The 17101-nt window shown below is 37.6% G+C and overlaps 1 protein-coding gene across 1 annotated transcript in view; it reads right to left on the reverse strand.

Annotated features, from left to right (window-relative positions):
• The window catches only part of nrg3a (neuregulin 3a), a 374168-nt gene extending 357762 nt beyond the window's left edge, over positions 1 to 16406 (reverse strand). The window contains exon 1 of the mRNA XM_077237257.1: positions 14352 to 16406. Within this exon, the coding sequence (XP_077093372.1) occupies positions 14352 to 15048 (697 nt within the window). The 5' untranslated portion in view covers positions 15049 to 16406. The remainder of the gene's footprint in view (positions 1 to 14351) is intronic.
• Between the last annotated feature and the right edge of the window lie 695 nt (positions 16407 to 17101).

Raw genomic sequence — 17101 nt, forward strand, 5'->3', positions numbered from 1 at the left:
GTCCTGTTTGATGTCGTAAAAGCACTTAGACAAGGCGTTTTCATCATACGATGCCTTGTGCGCACAAGATGCTGCACCCGAATATCCTGCTGAGATAAAAGGTACACATGTGAAGGACACATCACACACACTCAGTGGACTATGAAGAGGGTTACACAAGAAACATATTGGAAATTCTGAATTGTACATGGATACGTATGGGATAAGAAATGTCCATTGATTTGTTTTAATGCACTCCGCACACACTTTTCTGACTCCTATCAAGGGAGACCAATAACTGGCCGCATGCTGACTGCATAGAGGGCCGTATATCACCCTCTCACCAACCCCAAAATAATTTGATTCAGACATCAGAGCACTGTGCCTCGGTCTGAGCGCCTGCCTCTCCTTAAAGGTTAATAATTGTTTGGAACTGGACACCTGAGAGTCTCTAACGCTAATGAGGGTGAAAAAGGTGCAAAGAGCTCAGGGAAGTTACTAGAAGTTAAACAAAAGAAGGATAGAAAAATCATAAATCAGCTGCAGATTTACATCACGGGTATCAGGGACCCATTTTCTTTACTAGTAATAACTAATATTATTTGGTTCTTAGACAGTGAAAGATCAGAGCACGAAATCCATTCATACTAAAAGTGACAATTCATAATTAATTTGTAGGAGATGGTGACAACGTATGATGATGGAATGTATAAAAATGTGTCATGAGCTGGCTGAAGCAGGCACAGGAAGCAGGTTCACAATTATAATCTTTCATTTTCACGAACAGGATAACAGGAACAAGTAAGAACTGAATGGAACAACCAGGCATAATGCAACAACGACCGACCAGGGACAAACTGAAACGCAGGGCTTAAATACTGAGGGAACAGACAAGTAAAACAAGACACAGATGGGGCAAATTAACTGATAATGACGTTAACAGGTGAATAAACTAAACACTAACGAGGAGCGGGAAAATGGAAACAGGACAGAACCAAATACACATATAACGGGAGAAACACAGGACATACATATGACAAATGTATACAACTTGGAATGTATAAGAATTAGCAACTTTTACCATCGCAAACGGTGCATATACAGTAAATATACATACACACACACAGTGTATATATATATATATATATATATATATATATATATATATATATATATATATATATATATATATATATAATTGTGAAAAAATTATACTTTTATTCAGCAAGAATGCATTAATTTGATCAAAAGTGACAGTAAAGGCATTTTCTACTCATTACATAATCATGAATATTATTCAATAAAAATATTTGATACTTTCATATATAAAAATATTAATAACTCTCTCCCAAAAAAATATTAAGCAGCACAACTATATTTTCTATATAATTATTATAATTATTATTGTTGTTTTTGTCCATTATAATAATGGTTAGGTTTAGTGCTTGGGTTTAGGGATGGGGCTCTTTGGTTAGGTATGGTCAACTCGTTTGAAGTCATGTCTTGTAAGACTTACCATTGGACCGTGTTGGACTATGTAAAACAAAAAAGTGATGCTCTTACAAAGGTAAAAGTCTTAAAATAACAGATACATAAATGTAAGGAAGGTCAGGGCAATAATGTATAATTTAAATTTAGAAATTAATTTTAAAACAATAATACATTAATTATCAACTTAATTCTTCAATTTCAAAGGGATAGTTCGCCCAAAAATGAAAACGGCCATTTTTACCTTACCCAAATGTTGCTCCAAACCTCTTTTATTTTGGATATTTATACCTTGGATATATTGAAGAATGTTTCAACTTTTTTGCCCATACAATGAAAGGTGAATAAATTATGACATGAGTTTGAACTAAAACGTAAAGTGCATTTGTTGAGGTATTAAAATGGCATTGGTACTCCGAACAGAACATCTGGGTTAAGAAATGCATTATAGAATTGATGAGATGCAGGAAAAACAGTGAAAAAGATATGTTTCAAAATCTAGGTCTTGTCTCAGAATGAAAAATGGAGTGAGACAGCATCTATCTCCAGTCGGGTGGGTGCTGGTCCTCATCAGACGCCTGCACATTGGCATGTGCCATAAGAACTCACTGCGCAGCTTGCTGGAATTTGTCTCCATAAATAAAAGATTAAGTCTGTAATCTGTAATAACTCTCTCACTTCAGCAAAATGTCCCAGGTCTCCTCGCTGTCACTGAGATAGATACCAGATACATAAATGCTCCTTTTCCATCACTTTTTGATTTCAGTCAGTGCATACACCACTGATCCAACTGCCAAAATGTAGTGAACTACTTTTCCTGTGGAGAAAGAGCAAAATACAACCCTTCCAAGACTTTGAAATGACAGAACTCAAATGGTAAGCTATAAAACAGTATATATTCTGTTATTAATGTACTATTCGCAGTCTTGCTGAGGCACCCTGTTGTTTAAAATGCATGTCCTATCAAGCATGTTTCGGCAAATATATTTCTAGTCGTTTATGATTGATGGATGAGGATTTTTTCTCTAATACTTATAAGTAAATAACCAACAACAACACATACACCCAGCATCATTCATATATATATTCATATATATATATTCATATATATATTCATATATATATATATATTCATATATATATTCATATATATATATATATATATATATATATATATATATATATATAAAATCACATATTAAAACAACAGAAATTACTTATGATCAGAAATGTACTCTTTTTACCCTATTACTAGGTCTTATCTAAACTTTGATCATTCACACACAAATTCTTCAGAACTATGCACTGAATTTTGACATGTCATACTGTCACATCTCTAAATTATTCATTTACGCAAAGGCAAACATTCATTTCGATCTATCACCACCACCTCTGTTACTCTAAAATGACAGAAATTCAGACACAAAAGAACTTTGAACCAGTGACTCTCTTAAGGCTCCTCGAGTACTGCTGTCAATCATCTCATCTGCACTGCCTCCATTTTGTGTCAGATCTGAGCAGTCCTGCCTAAGCATGAGCTTTTAATGACAGTACTGTGAATACCTGATCATTCTAAAATGGAGTAGAAATTGCAATTTATCCTTAACATGACCATTATCATTACCCCTCTTTGCTGTCCTCTACATGTTATCAATTGGTAAGTGAAAGAGCTGGAGATAGGGCTTGAATGACCGATAGAATGAAGTTACTTTCTGTGGTTGCACTATTCATTATTTACACCACCAATAGAAAAACAGTTTCTGAGCTTAAAGCTGTAGAATATTACATGCATAATTTAAAATGGTGTCCTACATGGAGGGAGAGGAGATCGTATGGGGCAGTGAGAGAATCTTATGGGGCTCATCGTTGGCAAACTATTCACCCGCCACCATAAGAAAGCAGCAGAGTGGTTGGACAGGCCTACTTTGTGCTAATGTAGTGAGACAGTGGGATCTAGTTTTATAATACGGTATTACAGTTAGGTTGATGATCCCTAAAGTATTCCACTAAAGAAATCGGACAAGATCAGTTAAAGAGAGTGCATGGCACTAAGAACATTTTCCAGTCAATGCCACCATTTCATCAACTCTCATTTCCAGGCCAACACGGAAACTGTGATACAGAATTGAGAAGCTCAAACTCTGCTGAATCTCTAACCATTCTTAAAACCAGATTAATTTGTGAGATAAATAAAACTACATAAAACCTAATGACTTACAGATTTTTTTTCTAACCACATAAAAAAAGAACATTACTATTTACCAAATTTCTTAGATTTATGGTGTAAGAAAAATCATTTTTTTTGTAATTTTTAAAATTCAATAAAACTAAATAATTCAAGATGCACTGTCTATAAAAATGTCTGAAAATTACTCAAAACAAGGAAAATTAAATACAGAATAAAAAGAAAAAAAAACTTTTCCAGTAATCATTATTATCTGCTGTTTAAGTAAACATATCTTAGATCTTAAGACATTTTAAAATTAGGCAAACACATCACCAGTTATTCAACTGACAAATAACCTATTTGATTTATATCCAAAATAAAGAATACACATTATTAGAATTTTTAATATTAAATAAAATAACATCCGATTGTATCTGTAATAATAGAGTAAATACAGGTAAAGCAGGGCAGTTACTATACAGTTGCTAGTTAAAAAAAAATATTTAAAGGCTAAGCAATGTGGCATGATATTTTAAAACAACTGCAATGACAAATAAGATATGTTGTCACTTTATCCTATACTAACCCTGACCCTATGCGATAATTATTACCAAGGCCTTTTGAAAATAAAAAATATATAATTAAAATAAATATAAATATACAATAATAACAAAAAAAAGTTATATATATTATATTTTATATAATAAAATGGGCTATCTAATTTCATTCTTCACTCTCTATGGAAGGAATCAGCATTTGGTTAATGAAAAAAAAAATTGTTTGGTTTCGAGCAGACAACTCCAATTTAAAACTAACTGACATTTTAAAATAATGTACATTAAATCGTGCATTATGCATATTAGATCTCATCACTACAGCAGTCATTTATAATTCTGACTCACATCTACAGTATGTGAGGAGTCAGAGGCATGAGGCTCAGTGAGAAACCATCAGTAAACGTTTGAAAGGTGGCTGAAACGGGAGAACGGCAGCACTAGAGCTGATGTGTTCACCCCTGCTGATGCCAGACAGATCTGAGAGGGAAGAAAAACGCATATGGCCTCTAACGGTCCACATCCATGCTGACCGCTCCCCCGTACACACTCAGACACTCACCGTGGGAGAGCTCGGACCACACATCCGTGCAAAACACTCGCTCCATTTCCACCATTCATCAACCCCGGTAAGACATCAAAACGTGTGTGTTTGTGGTTGCATGTCTTTAATCTGCCATCTGAGCTGAGAGTGTGATGGCTGGATGCCGTCACGGTGTATGAAGCCATGTCCTGAGGTGCAGTGTCTCTGTGACAGATCTGCCTTGGTAACCACGAGAGAATGAGGAGAAGGCAAAAGAGAAAAAGTGAGGGAGAGAGACCTAAATGGAGAGCACATGGAGCACATTAGCCACCAACCAGCATATTGGAGGAGAGATAGAAAGGGAGAGAGAGGCAAAAAGAGAATGCTCTAAGCAGCCTAAATAAGTTCAGGCATAAGGGATCATGTCATGGCTGTAGGATCGTTCCCTCGGGGCAATGAGAAAGACTTACCCCCACTGCAGCTGCATCATTCAGACAGCTCTAATACTCGCAGTCTTTATTCTTGTTTAGTCAAACTAGAATGGGAGAATCTAAATCTGTACTTTGACAGATTTAGTCAAACTACATCTGTCAGACTAGTGTGGGAGAGCAAATCATGTACAGCAGGCGTTGAGATATTCCAAGTATGAATGTTGACACTACTTCATTGAAAAAGAGGAAAATAGAGACTCAAATGATGACGAGGAAACATCCTAAGGCTACGTCTTCATTAATCCAGATTTGAAAATGCATCTTTTTTTCTACGTTCTCTTCAGTCCAAACGGAGACTGCATTTTTGTCCTGTGCAAACTAAGCTTTTTGAAGACGCTCTCCCAAAAGGATGCATTTGAAAATGCCTTTTTTGCATTGTAGTTTGAAATGTGAAAACAGAGGTATTCAACAACGATGACGCATGTTTAGTTGACACATATTCTACTTATAGATCTCGTTTTCTGGTTATTTTCATAGTTCTTAAAAAGAAATGTTACTTTGTACAATCTTCATATTATATTCCTGCAAAGATGATGGAAAATTAATTAAGAGATGACATGACATTCTGCAAAGACAACTAAATTTTTGTTCTGCAGCAAAACTTAAGGGCAGTGGAATAACAATTTTGAGTGTAAACAACGCACCAGTAAGTGGTGGAATATTTTACTAATAAAATTATAGCATGAAAACGTTATTATGTCGGGTCTCTCAGTATTATCTATGTGAGCTTTTATCATCTTTTACACATGCGCAGTAAGATTATTTAAGCTTTTTTTGTTTCAGTGTGGACGAGCAAGTTTTGGAAAAGGCTTCAATAGGCTAATGTGGCCGTTTTGAAATGAAAATGCCTAAAACAAAGCCTATCCAATTTCATGCCGCTTTTCTACCAAATTGAGGGGTGAAATTGAATTATTATGAAATTGCTTGTGATATCTAGTGCACTTACAAAGGACAGGGCTGTGTGGCTCCTTAAAACAAGCCCAGGAACAGAGAAAAGTGCTGTGCATGAGCAATCAAACCTGTGACACTAAAACTGATGTCAGTCAAAGTGCTCAGAGGCAAAAGTCTCGTAGACAATCACATGTGAATCAATATCTCATAACAGACTCTGGGAGTGTGATGCACTCTTTTATCCCTTAGGTAGCGCTGAAAGGGGACAACGCAAACCAGCCACAAACATACACAAAGATATACAGCAAATGACCGAAATGGATATGCAGAAGAATTATTCTATGAGCCACTGCAGAAGAAAAGGCTTGCTAATTGTGTAAATCACCTTCTTTAAGTTAATCCCAAGAGCTATTTAATTTGTGGACATGATGATTTGAATTAATTATTACAGATATATGCCAATGTACTATGCCAACAGAGCATATTTTTATCTCTTTATTGGTCAGGTATTATAATCTCCTCCGTATTTCCATGAAAATACTCTGTGAAATCTATTTTGGAACCTTTATTTTTAAGTGATGCCATAGAACCTCCATTTTGAGTTCCCCAAAGAACCTTTCAGTAAACACTCGTTAAAATAACCATTTTCTTATTTCAATAAAAAAGAACATTTTAATAATATAAAGAGCTTTTTTCCACTATAAAGAACCTTTTGTGCAGTGGAAAGATTCCATTGATGTTAAAAGATTAGTTCACCCATAACTAAAAATTCTCTCATTAATTACTCACCCATGTCTTTCCATAACCACAAGACTTTCATTTTATAGGAAATGCGTGTTCTCCCTGGACCTTTGCTTCTCGTAAATACTTCCGTATTTTATTGTTTTTAAGACTTGTACTACTACTACTACTATATTCACTTGCAGGACTTCTTGATTTCTAATGTATTACAATAATAAGAATGATACTATTGTGGTTGTAAGGTAGGTAGACAGTCTACAGCATTCTACAGTCATTCACTTTCATGACTTCTTGATTTCTAATGTATTACTATAATAAGAATGATACTATTGTGGTTGTAAGGTAGGTAGATCTTTCTACATCATTCTATTGTATTGGCTTGGATATTCAATAGGGTTTAAGCTACAACAGTAACAAAATTGATAGTGAGGCTGTGTTCCGTTATACTGGCCTGTATTTTTGGGCTGAGAGAAAACATTATCCCTGATCTCTGATTGGCTGGGCTTCAGTACAATGTTAGTTGAGGGTTGTGGTCCTCATTTGTCATGCCGGTCAGCTCTTTTTAAAGTCACAATGTGCTATTAGGCTGAAAAGCCTGAATGCCATCAAGTGACCAAGGCAACCCGCCAAAGCAACTTAATATTCGTTTGTCCACAGATTTTAAAGGGTTGGAAGTATGCCTGCAAAAGCATAGGATACCACGAGACAAAAGAGAAGAAATGAAAGAGTAGTGGGAGAAACAAAAAGCAGTGAATAGAGCTAATGACATCACATGTAATTAACACTGCACTGAGAAGAAAAAAAAATCTTTAAGTGTTTTGTCTTTTTTTCCATGTAAAAAAATCTAAACATCCTTAAAGGGATAGTTCACCCAAAAATGAAAATTCTGTCAGTATTTACTCACCCTCATGTTGTTCCAACTCGTAAGACCTAAGTTCATCTTCGGAACATGAATTAAGATATTTTTGATTAAATCTGAGAGCTGGATCACTCCTCCATAGGCTTCTTAAGGGATTGAAACTTGTTCCCCGAAAAGTTATTAAAGACATCGTCAAAATAGTCCAAGTGAATACAGTGGCTCAATCTTAAGTTTATCAAACTTAGAGAATACTTCTTGTGTGCAAAAAACAAACGTAAAAACAACTTTATTTCAACTATTCATTTCCTTCTCTGTGGGCCTCGAGTCAGTTCACTAGTGTAATAGCGTAAGCTTCTGTTGTTATACGTCACAGGCATCACACACATGACCAGCGTCGGCCAATAGTGAGGATACGTGTGACGTAACTCTACGCAATCACACTACGTTAACTGACTTGAGGCCCACAGAGAAGGAAAGGAATAGTTGAAATAAAGTCGTTATTTTTGTTTGTTTTTGCGCACAAAAAGTATTCTCGTCGCTTGATAAATTTAAGATTGAGCCACTGTAGTCACTTGGACTATTTTAACGATGTCTTTAACAACTTTTCGGGGCTGGCAAGTGTCAATCCCTCAGAAGCCTATGGAGGAGTGATCCAGCTCTCAGATTTAATAAAAAATATCTTAATTTGTGTTCCGAAGATGAACAAAGGTCTTATGGGGTTGGAACAACATGAGGGTGAGTAAATACTGACAGAATTTTCATTTTTGGGTGAACTATCCCTTTAATGCAAGATGGAATAAATTGACAAGCAAAATTATGATATATTATTTTTCATAGCATGCATAATATTAATATTATAAACTGATTCAGATGATGAGTACAGAAAAGAGTAAGCACTGTTGCAATGTGAAGAATGCACACAAAAAAGCATTAGTCTGTGTCAGAAAGCATCATTAAGACTTAATGCAGCTATTAGTTAATTGAGAGCTCTGTGAATTAAATGTCATAAACAAGTATCTCTATCTTCATGGAATCAATGAAAGATCTATTTCCAAACCTTGCCTGTAATGATAGTCTATATGACTGATCTAGACGCCCAATCCCTGTGACAGAAACTAAACCTGTGGTAATGAAGACAAAGCTTCCTCCTCTAACATTTGCCTCCAGCATAGCTGATGAACAGCTTATTGTTTTCTTATAAACATCCCATGCATCTTTTATCACCAACGATTTAAGCAATTCTCCTGCGATACGTATTTATTACCTCCAGAAACAAGAAGCTGGGGTAGGGGGGTTCAAAAAAGTGCTAATCCTCACACGATTCAAGAATATTGCACTCCTTGGTGCGTAACTAAATGGAAAATGCAGAAATGATTTGCATTTGAACAAGTTCAACACTTCACAAATATCCTGCTAGGCATTCAGGAGTTTATAATCGCTACTGTTATTTTCTCAAAGGCATCCCTCATTCAGAAATGTCAGCTGTCAACATTTTTTATGCTAATTTCAACTTAAAAATGCAAAAAGGAAAGTTTTGAACAAAGTGGTCAAATGGCATGACATTCATTTCCATAGTATCTAGAACATTAAGACTCTTAATCATTGGAAGAAATAAGGTTACATTACAAGCATGAAAAATAGAAGGTCGTGAAACTTACATGCACAACTTTTGTTTCAATCGGAATGAATTCTGAATGTAGTTTACATAAACGGTAAACATGTGATCGGGTTGATGTGCGCGTTTATATGTCAGATGCTTCAAATCAGAATAGGTTTTTTGACATGCGCACACTGCACAAACAAACAGTTTCCCGCTGTTTGCGCATACTAACTATTGTCCTACATTGATTCGTAATTTGTTTTAAACAGCAGACTTAATATTTATCCATTTCTGGATAATTCATAATTTGGTGTAAATAAGCATATAAACCGTTGTGCCGTGCTGTTTATATTTTTCACGCAGTAAAATGCCGTCTGTGGATGAGAGTTGTCCTGCTCCACTTCACAGACACGGAGTGAAAGGAGAATTTTAGAATGACAGGACACTCATTTATATTGACACTTTATTCAACGGGAAGAACAGCTCGTTCTGCGCGTCATGCGTCATTACCCAATTTATTGTCATTGCACATGTGCAGTCCTTTCAGGTTCGGTTTTCAATCCGATCAAGTGTTCACATGTTCTCTCGATCCCATTAGAAAAGGAATAAACCACCACCATGAAATCCGATTGATATTTAATTCAGATCGAGCTCAATCGGAATTGATTAAGGTGTTTACATGAAGGCTTTTCAGTCCGATTGAGCCATCAATCCGATTACTAACGGATTATTTGGTTGCTTGTAAACATAGCCATTGACCAACATAAATGGACAGTTTACCCTGTGAATGAGATGTTTAATTAATCATAACTAATGATGCATAGGCTTCTGGGAAGTAGTCAGTCAGAGATGTTAATCTTAGGCATCACGTGGGGAGCTGACTGTCAAGACGATGGCGAAAGATTTGATTTCAAAGCCGAATGTAAAAAGCACCCATTTTGCAATACTTTGGATTTAAACACATGCTAATAGGGAACCTGCAAAGGGTTAGTTGTGTTTTTCTAGTTGTTTTTTTCATTTGGAATAATAATAATGAACACACTATTTAAGCAATTGCAGGCTAATTTGAAAGTGAAAGTAGAATGTGCACGGCCACACAGGCATTCATAACAGGGTGGAGCAGTCACCACTGCCTGTTTTTATCGTCCTCTCCTCCACCTCTATTTATAAAACCCTGCACATTTCTCATCCTTTTCCCTGATAATTTTTCAGCATACCCTTGTCAATTATTCACATGCTCTTCTACATATTGAACATGTTTCCCTTTCTAAGCATTAATATTTAAAGCTTCATCCCTCCTTTAGGAAATCTTAAAAAGATAAATCAAAGTGACATATATGTATTTTTTTTAATAGTGAAATTAAGCTCTAATGGTACTGGAAGGGAGTGCTTTTATGGCTTTCTATTAAAACAGGAAATATACAGACAAGGCAAATAAATCACCTCATCTTTAAACATAAATTCTGAATGATTTTGTCATTTAACACAGCATTGATTTAATGTCAGAATCATCAAATGATTACACTCTCATTTGTATGTTGAGACCAAATAGTGTGACAGTGTAGTAAATGCCCAATACAGTGTGCTAGATGACATTAACTAATCCTCGCAATCAGCTTGATGTTACAAAACAAAGGAAGAATCAATGGTCATTAAATGGCAGTCAGCTGGAACCAGGAATAGTGTCAGCCAGTTTCAACCAAAGCTGTTTTCATTTAATGTTACAATTGATCACATTGAGATATGGCTTTTATATGGTTAGTTCATCGTAAAGTGCCCCCAGCACTCATTGCAAATTTGCATTAATCTCTAACTACCTATGCTCATTGTATTAGCTGCTAACAGATACATGGCAGTAGCAACAGAAATTCCATGTCCTCAACCAAACAAAACTAACAGATTCATTAAACTAAACCACAGGCCACTCAATTCACCACGGCCAATCTTGTGGACAATTATTCTAGGAAAACAAAATGGTCTCTTCATCTGGAAAGTCACTGAAATATCTGTTTCTAGCTGTAATATCATGTATGGCGAGCAGTAATGAGATTTAAGATATGTCACAGCTGTGAGCTCTCAAACGTATTTGGATCACAAAAGTTTTAGCTATCTTTTTCTCTGTGCTATTGATAAAGGTAGGCAAGTGTTGCTAGGGGACACAAAGGATTAAGATATCCCCTGTCAGCCAACTGAAATGGACAGCACGCACACACAAGCTACCCAGCCCTTGACTAAACAGTCTTTATTCACGTAATAACTAAAAATATTCGTCATATTTTGTATGGTGTCCTTTGGCCTTGACAACAGCTTGCATACTTGCTGGCATTGTTGCAGACTTTTCCATAGTCTCTAGGGCCCTAAGAAAGCAGTTTTATTTTTTGACAAATTAAGTTTTATTTTTTCCCAAATTCCGGTAAAACATTTTTAGACTCAATGTTAATGGTTAAATGAAAATTAAGCAATTAAAAATCATGTTTAATTAATTGTAATAATGAAACTCATAGAATTTAACAACAAAAGTAAATGTTTGGGGCCCTATTAAAAACTTTATTTTTCTCAAATTCTGTTTTGTTTTTTCCAAATTCTGTGTTTTCTCTTTTCTCTATGTTTTCTGGATTCCACTTTAATGGTTTAATAAAATGTGAATAATCAGGAAGCATGTATTTTTTTTTCTGAAATTCTGTGTTGTGCATTTAAAATTTTGGGCAATGAAATGAACATTAATTTAGTTTATATTTTAATTTATTTTTAATCATATGAAATAAAACAAAAACTCATTTAAAAAGTTTCATTATTTAAAAAAAAATTAAGTTTTAACAATATTATTATTTGTGTCAGTATTATTATAACATTGAGACAAAGCTAAATTCTACTGTACAGCAGGGAATATATTTCTGTCACAAAGTTAAACCGAAGTTTTATTTTGACGGGTTGCCGTGAGGATCTTTTAGTTTCTGTGCGTTACTGCGTTTATGATATGACGATAGTTTGGTAAAATGTTCATGAAGTGACTCTCAGAGCAGCTCTGGAGATGTAGTTCAAGCAACTTTTCCATTAATTCATTCATTCAGTCAGATGACAGAGGCTGAAAACACAGCGAGCACCACGCATGCTTCAGTGTGTGTGTGTGTTGTGTTGTGTTGTGTTGTAAATGAAACAGCGTGTTTGTGCCATTCATTCACAGAAAGACAAGCAGAACATGCAGGATTAATATTTAAATAGTCTTTTTGCAGTTCAATATTCACACTATTATATATTGTGATTTGATTTTGTGTCCTTACCTGCTTTTTTATTTATTCATCAACAAACAAACAAAAATTTGCATCGTAGAAATGGTATCTTAAATGTAGTTAATGCTCTATAGATTTAAATTACTTGTAAAAACCCAGATGAAAATACAGAGCGACTTTTCCAACATAACTACAATGTAAATGTTGTAAAGACTAGCTGTAGTTGCTACAGTGGCAGCTTTCTTGAATGAAGGTAAATTATCTGGATTAAGCATGGAGAGTAAAATAATCTCAGAGTGGTGAGGCATGACAACCTCTTACTACCCAACACCATCCATGATCCAATATTACCATCTGAATTCAAAGAGAAAGGCTTTAAACGATATTACGATATTACAGCACCATAGCAAAAACTCCTACAAATGCCACTTTACGATCGTCGGTCCGAATGATTCTAAGAATGGTAAAGAACGGTTCCAGTTGTATTTCCACTTGAACCATGTACGACACGGCACGATTACAAACAGTTCTCAGCCCAGAAATTCTCTTCACTGTTGGCTAACCGCCCTGAACCTTGCTAGTAGAATGGGTGTAGTGATGTCACAACTCAGGATTTGTTTCTCTGTCGCTAGCAAAGCAGACAATTTGAGCGACATAAACACTAATTAACAATAACATTAAAAGAAATATCCAATCATCTTCTAATAACATGGTTGCCATTTACATCTTATATTGTCTGTAAACTCTTGCATTACAAAGGCAACGACTGGCACATTTATATTACATCCTAAAGATCTCCATTATCAGCCCCACAGTGCAAAAATCATATCAGTGCTGGGTGGCCCGAATCGTCACAGAATGGAACGGTTTAAGCAAAGAAAATGGTTTGGCCTGACAGTGGAAAAAGAGTCGTTGTAATCCTTATGACAAGTATTCAAACTACCTAAATGTCACTGTGAACAGCTGTCTACTGCATGCAAATTAATGTGATCATTATTTGTGAATGCATCTGTATCTGAGGATTCTGATGACTACAGTTTAGCCACTATAATGCCACAGCGCAATCACATATGGGCAGCATATCTTGGTGTCAGGTAATATACTGTGATCAGGTGCGAGCAATCAGGCATGACGATGCATTAATACATTTCTGCATTCATATAAAATTAAAATGTCACTGATATTACACTGAGACGTAACATTAGCACACAATACACTTTTCGTATTTTCAGAGGCTCCTGTTGTTTTCAAATGAACAACAGAATGTGCTGTTTAATATTTGTCAATTCTAAAAATTTAAGCAAAGGTTAGCTCCATCATTAGACCCATTGCTCACAGCTTTTCAAGTAACCCAATATAAAGATATCGGCAAACGCAGAGCTAAAGAAAACATATTCTGAGGTTCCCTAAAGTAACTGACATTCTGATACAAGCTTTTTCATGTGCTGGGGCCACTGAAAAATTATAAAATAAAAAACAAACCTTTTTTACACTATTATACTAATGAAATTCTCTTCATATTTTTTGATTCAATATATCACATTTTGAAACACAGGGAGTGGCCAGAGTCGCTGCTTGTCATTAGTGTTTCTGCCGCTCCCTGGCGACATGATAGACAGGACTGTATGCGGCAATGAGTCTGTGATGTTTCGCTTCTGGGATGTCATTAACACAATATACATGTGCTAACAGGACCATGCAACACTGCAATCTGCAAAGCAAGTCAACAAAGACTGTCTGACCACCAATACTCCCCAACAGCACTAGAACTCCACAGCTCTTGCCATAGCAAAACCAGCAAGAACTGATAATAAAGTATCAAACTTACGTGTCTTGCGGCTGACATAGGTTCGACCAGGCGTGGTCACATGCCTCTCGGATGACTGCTCTCTGGTCCACATTTGGGTGGAGTCGTTTAGGACTGCTGGGTTGGAGGGAGAGGGGCTGGATGTGGACGTATGGACAGTAGACGTGGTGGTAGAGACCACAGTGGTCGTAAAGGTGGGATTACGTGTGACAAACCGAGTAGAGGGGCTCTTCTGTGTCACCTGACTGCCGGATGCCCCGCTGCCTCTAGGAGGAATGTTAAGAGGAGTTCCCGTTCGAGTCCTGCTCCGCACAACTGAGGTGATGGTGGGGCTGACCGAGCTGACACCACCAATAGTGGTTGTAGTGGTGGTGGTGTCAGATCCCTTAGGAAAAGTGCTAGGCTTGGACAGAAAAATGGGGTCCTGGCCCATACCCTTGGCGTCCACCAAGTCTGTGGGCACATAGTCCCGCACAGAACCCACTACGATCCATTTCAACAGCATGAGACTGAGCCCCAGGCCTATGAAGCCAATGAGAAGCGGAACCACACAGAGCCAGGTCTGTTGGCGGGGCCAAAGGGCACAGCTCCCACACCTTAAAATGCCACCACGCACAGGGGCCTGGGCTTGTTCACGTCCACTGGAGCCACCTCTCCCATCGGGCTCCTCCAGTACCATAGCCCCCGAGTTGTTCACGGTTCCCGAGCTGTCACTCATCTCGCCCGTGGCACACTAAGGGTTAACCCCAAGGCCGAGAGCAAAGCAGACATGGACAGCACAAGGTGAAATTCCGGCCAGAAGTGCCAGACATTGGAAAAAAAACGTAAAGTAAAAGACAACCGCAAGAACAAATAATTGTGAACAGAAAAGAACAGAAATAATTATGTACACTTAAAGGCAGACAAATCACATCCACATACTGCCACACACTAATACACATACAGGCACTCCCAATCAGACAACACATACACCCAGTAGAATTCCGGAGGTAGAAATCTCAGCGGTTGCAGAATCCAGCAAAAAGACAGTCCTTTAGTCCAGTTCCACCATAACAACCAGACGACTTCCAGCTCACCACAAGATCACCAAAACAGTACAAATGTTAAATAAAGGTGCCGAGCAAAGAAGGTGGAAGGAAAGGGAGGAGTGAAATCATCTGCATGTCTCCGAGCACCAGCCGTGCAGCAGCACTCTCTGTCGTCAGATTATCAAATCCCTCTTTTTGCAGATGACACCACGGTAAGATTTATCCTCTGATCTTGTCCCTCCATGCATTGCAATATTTAAAGGTGGAGTTCAGTAAAAGTTTAACACTGACTCATATTTTTCCTGTTTCATTCACACCAATTCCTTTTTCAAGGTCTCGATCTGACTTGTATTTGAACGCTGAGTCAGCTATACATATCCCAGGAAGCTAGTTCCCTCACGCAGGAGGACTCACCGTTGACCATGAAGCAATAATGTCCCCTTTTCCACAAGCAAAGCTCCTGATGAATTATAGCATCCTTAAGGGAACAAGGGACCTGCAGCACAGACCTAATACGTGCAAGCTGAGAAATAAACCCGGTAGAGGAGGCAGTGGCATGTGCAGAGTTGTCCAGGAGGAGACGGTGGATGATTAAATCCGTTAGCAGTGCAAATCCGTTCTGAACAGTGCCTGATGAGCGACCCACTGCCGTTGAGTGAGCCGTTGATATCGTGCAAAACAGTGGGTATATGCTCAGCCTCTATCTACATTCCTCCACTGAGAGCGCGCAAGAGAGAATGAGTGAGACAGAGAGAGAGAGAGAGAGAGAGAGAGAGAGAAAAGGAAGAGGAGAAGCGTGATGAGGGGAGGAAGCGAGGGAGGGAGGAGTGAGCTTGTCGAAGACAGACAGAAAAAGAAAAAGGTTAAAAAAAGACAGTATGCAGGTTTTCCATGATACAACATTCATCCTTTCCTCACTACGGCTGTATTTGTTTTGCCTGTCTGTTGCTCCCTCCTAGGGCTGCCATGTCTTAAAAGTCCGGGCTAGCATGTGTGCCTGCTCTAATCTCCTGTGGGATTTTAACGTGGCTCAAGCCTACGACACTGCAGCCAGACACATACACAGACAGCCTTCTACCATCCCCTACTGCTGATGCCGAGAGAGAGAGAGAGAGAGAAAGAGAGAGAAAGAGAGAGAAAGAGAGCGAGAGAGAGAGAGAGAGAGAGAGAGAGGGGGGGGGCACTGCACCTGCTCTCTTCACAAGAACATTCCCCACCCCTTTAGAGAGAGAGACAGAGAGAGAAAGGGAGGGGAGAAACAAGGAGAGATAAGTACAAGAGTTGAGAAAGCATTCACAGCAGGATGAGATAGAAAATGAGAGAAGCAGAGGGCAAGAGAGAGAAAGACAAGATACGGGAAAGAAATAAAGAGATCCGTGTCAGTGCTCTGCAGTATTAGCAGAAAAGAGATTACTGACTGCTGTAAACAAAGTGAGTCTCAGCATCTCTCTTTCAGAACCTTCAATCATGCAACCAGCCCCTCCTCATGTCTAAGATACTGTGAGAACTGGAAGAGGGAGAGAAAACAAGTTAAATTAATGGATGGTAAGAATTAGGAGTTGTGTGAAGTGTCTGGGTGGTATTTTTAAAATAGACTGTAGCGCAACAATAAAGCGTAATTAAATGGAGTGGATAACACTTTAATATTCAAAGACAACAGAGAAAATGGATTGTTTCCTGCTGGTTCTAACTCATTTTATAAGTGTACTCCATATTTTCTTGTTTAAGTTGTGCTGGCTGATA

This window comes from Siphateles boraxobius, unplaced genomic scaffold, assembly GCF_051911475.1.
Source record: "Siphateles boraxobius isolate OS27281-9 unplaced genomic scaffold, OSU_SipBor_1 20, whole genome shotgun sequence".
NCBI classification, from domain to species: Eukaryota; Metazoa; Chordata; class Actinopteri; order Cypriniformes; family Leuciscidae; genus Siphateles; species Siphateles boraxobius.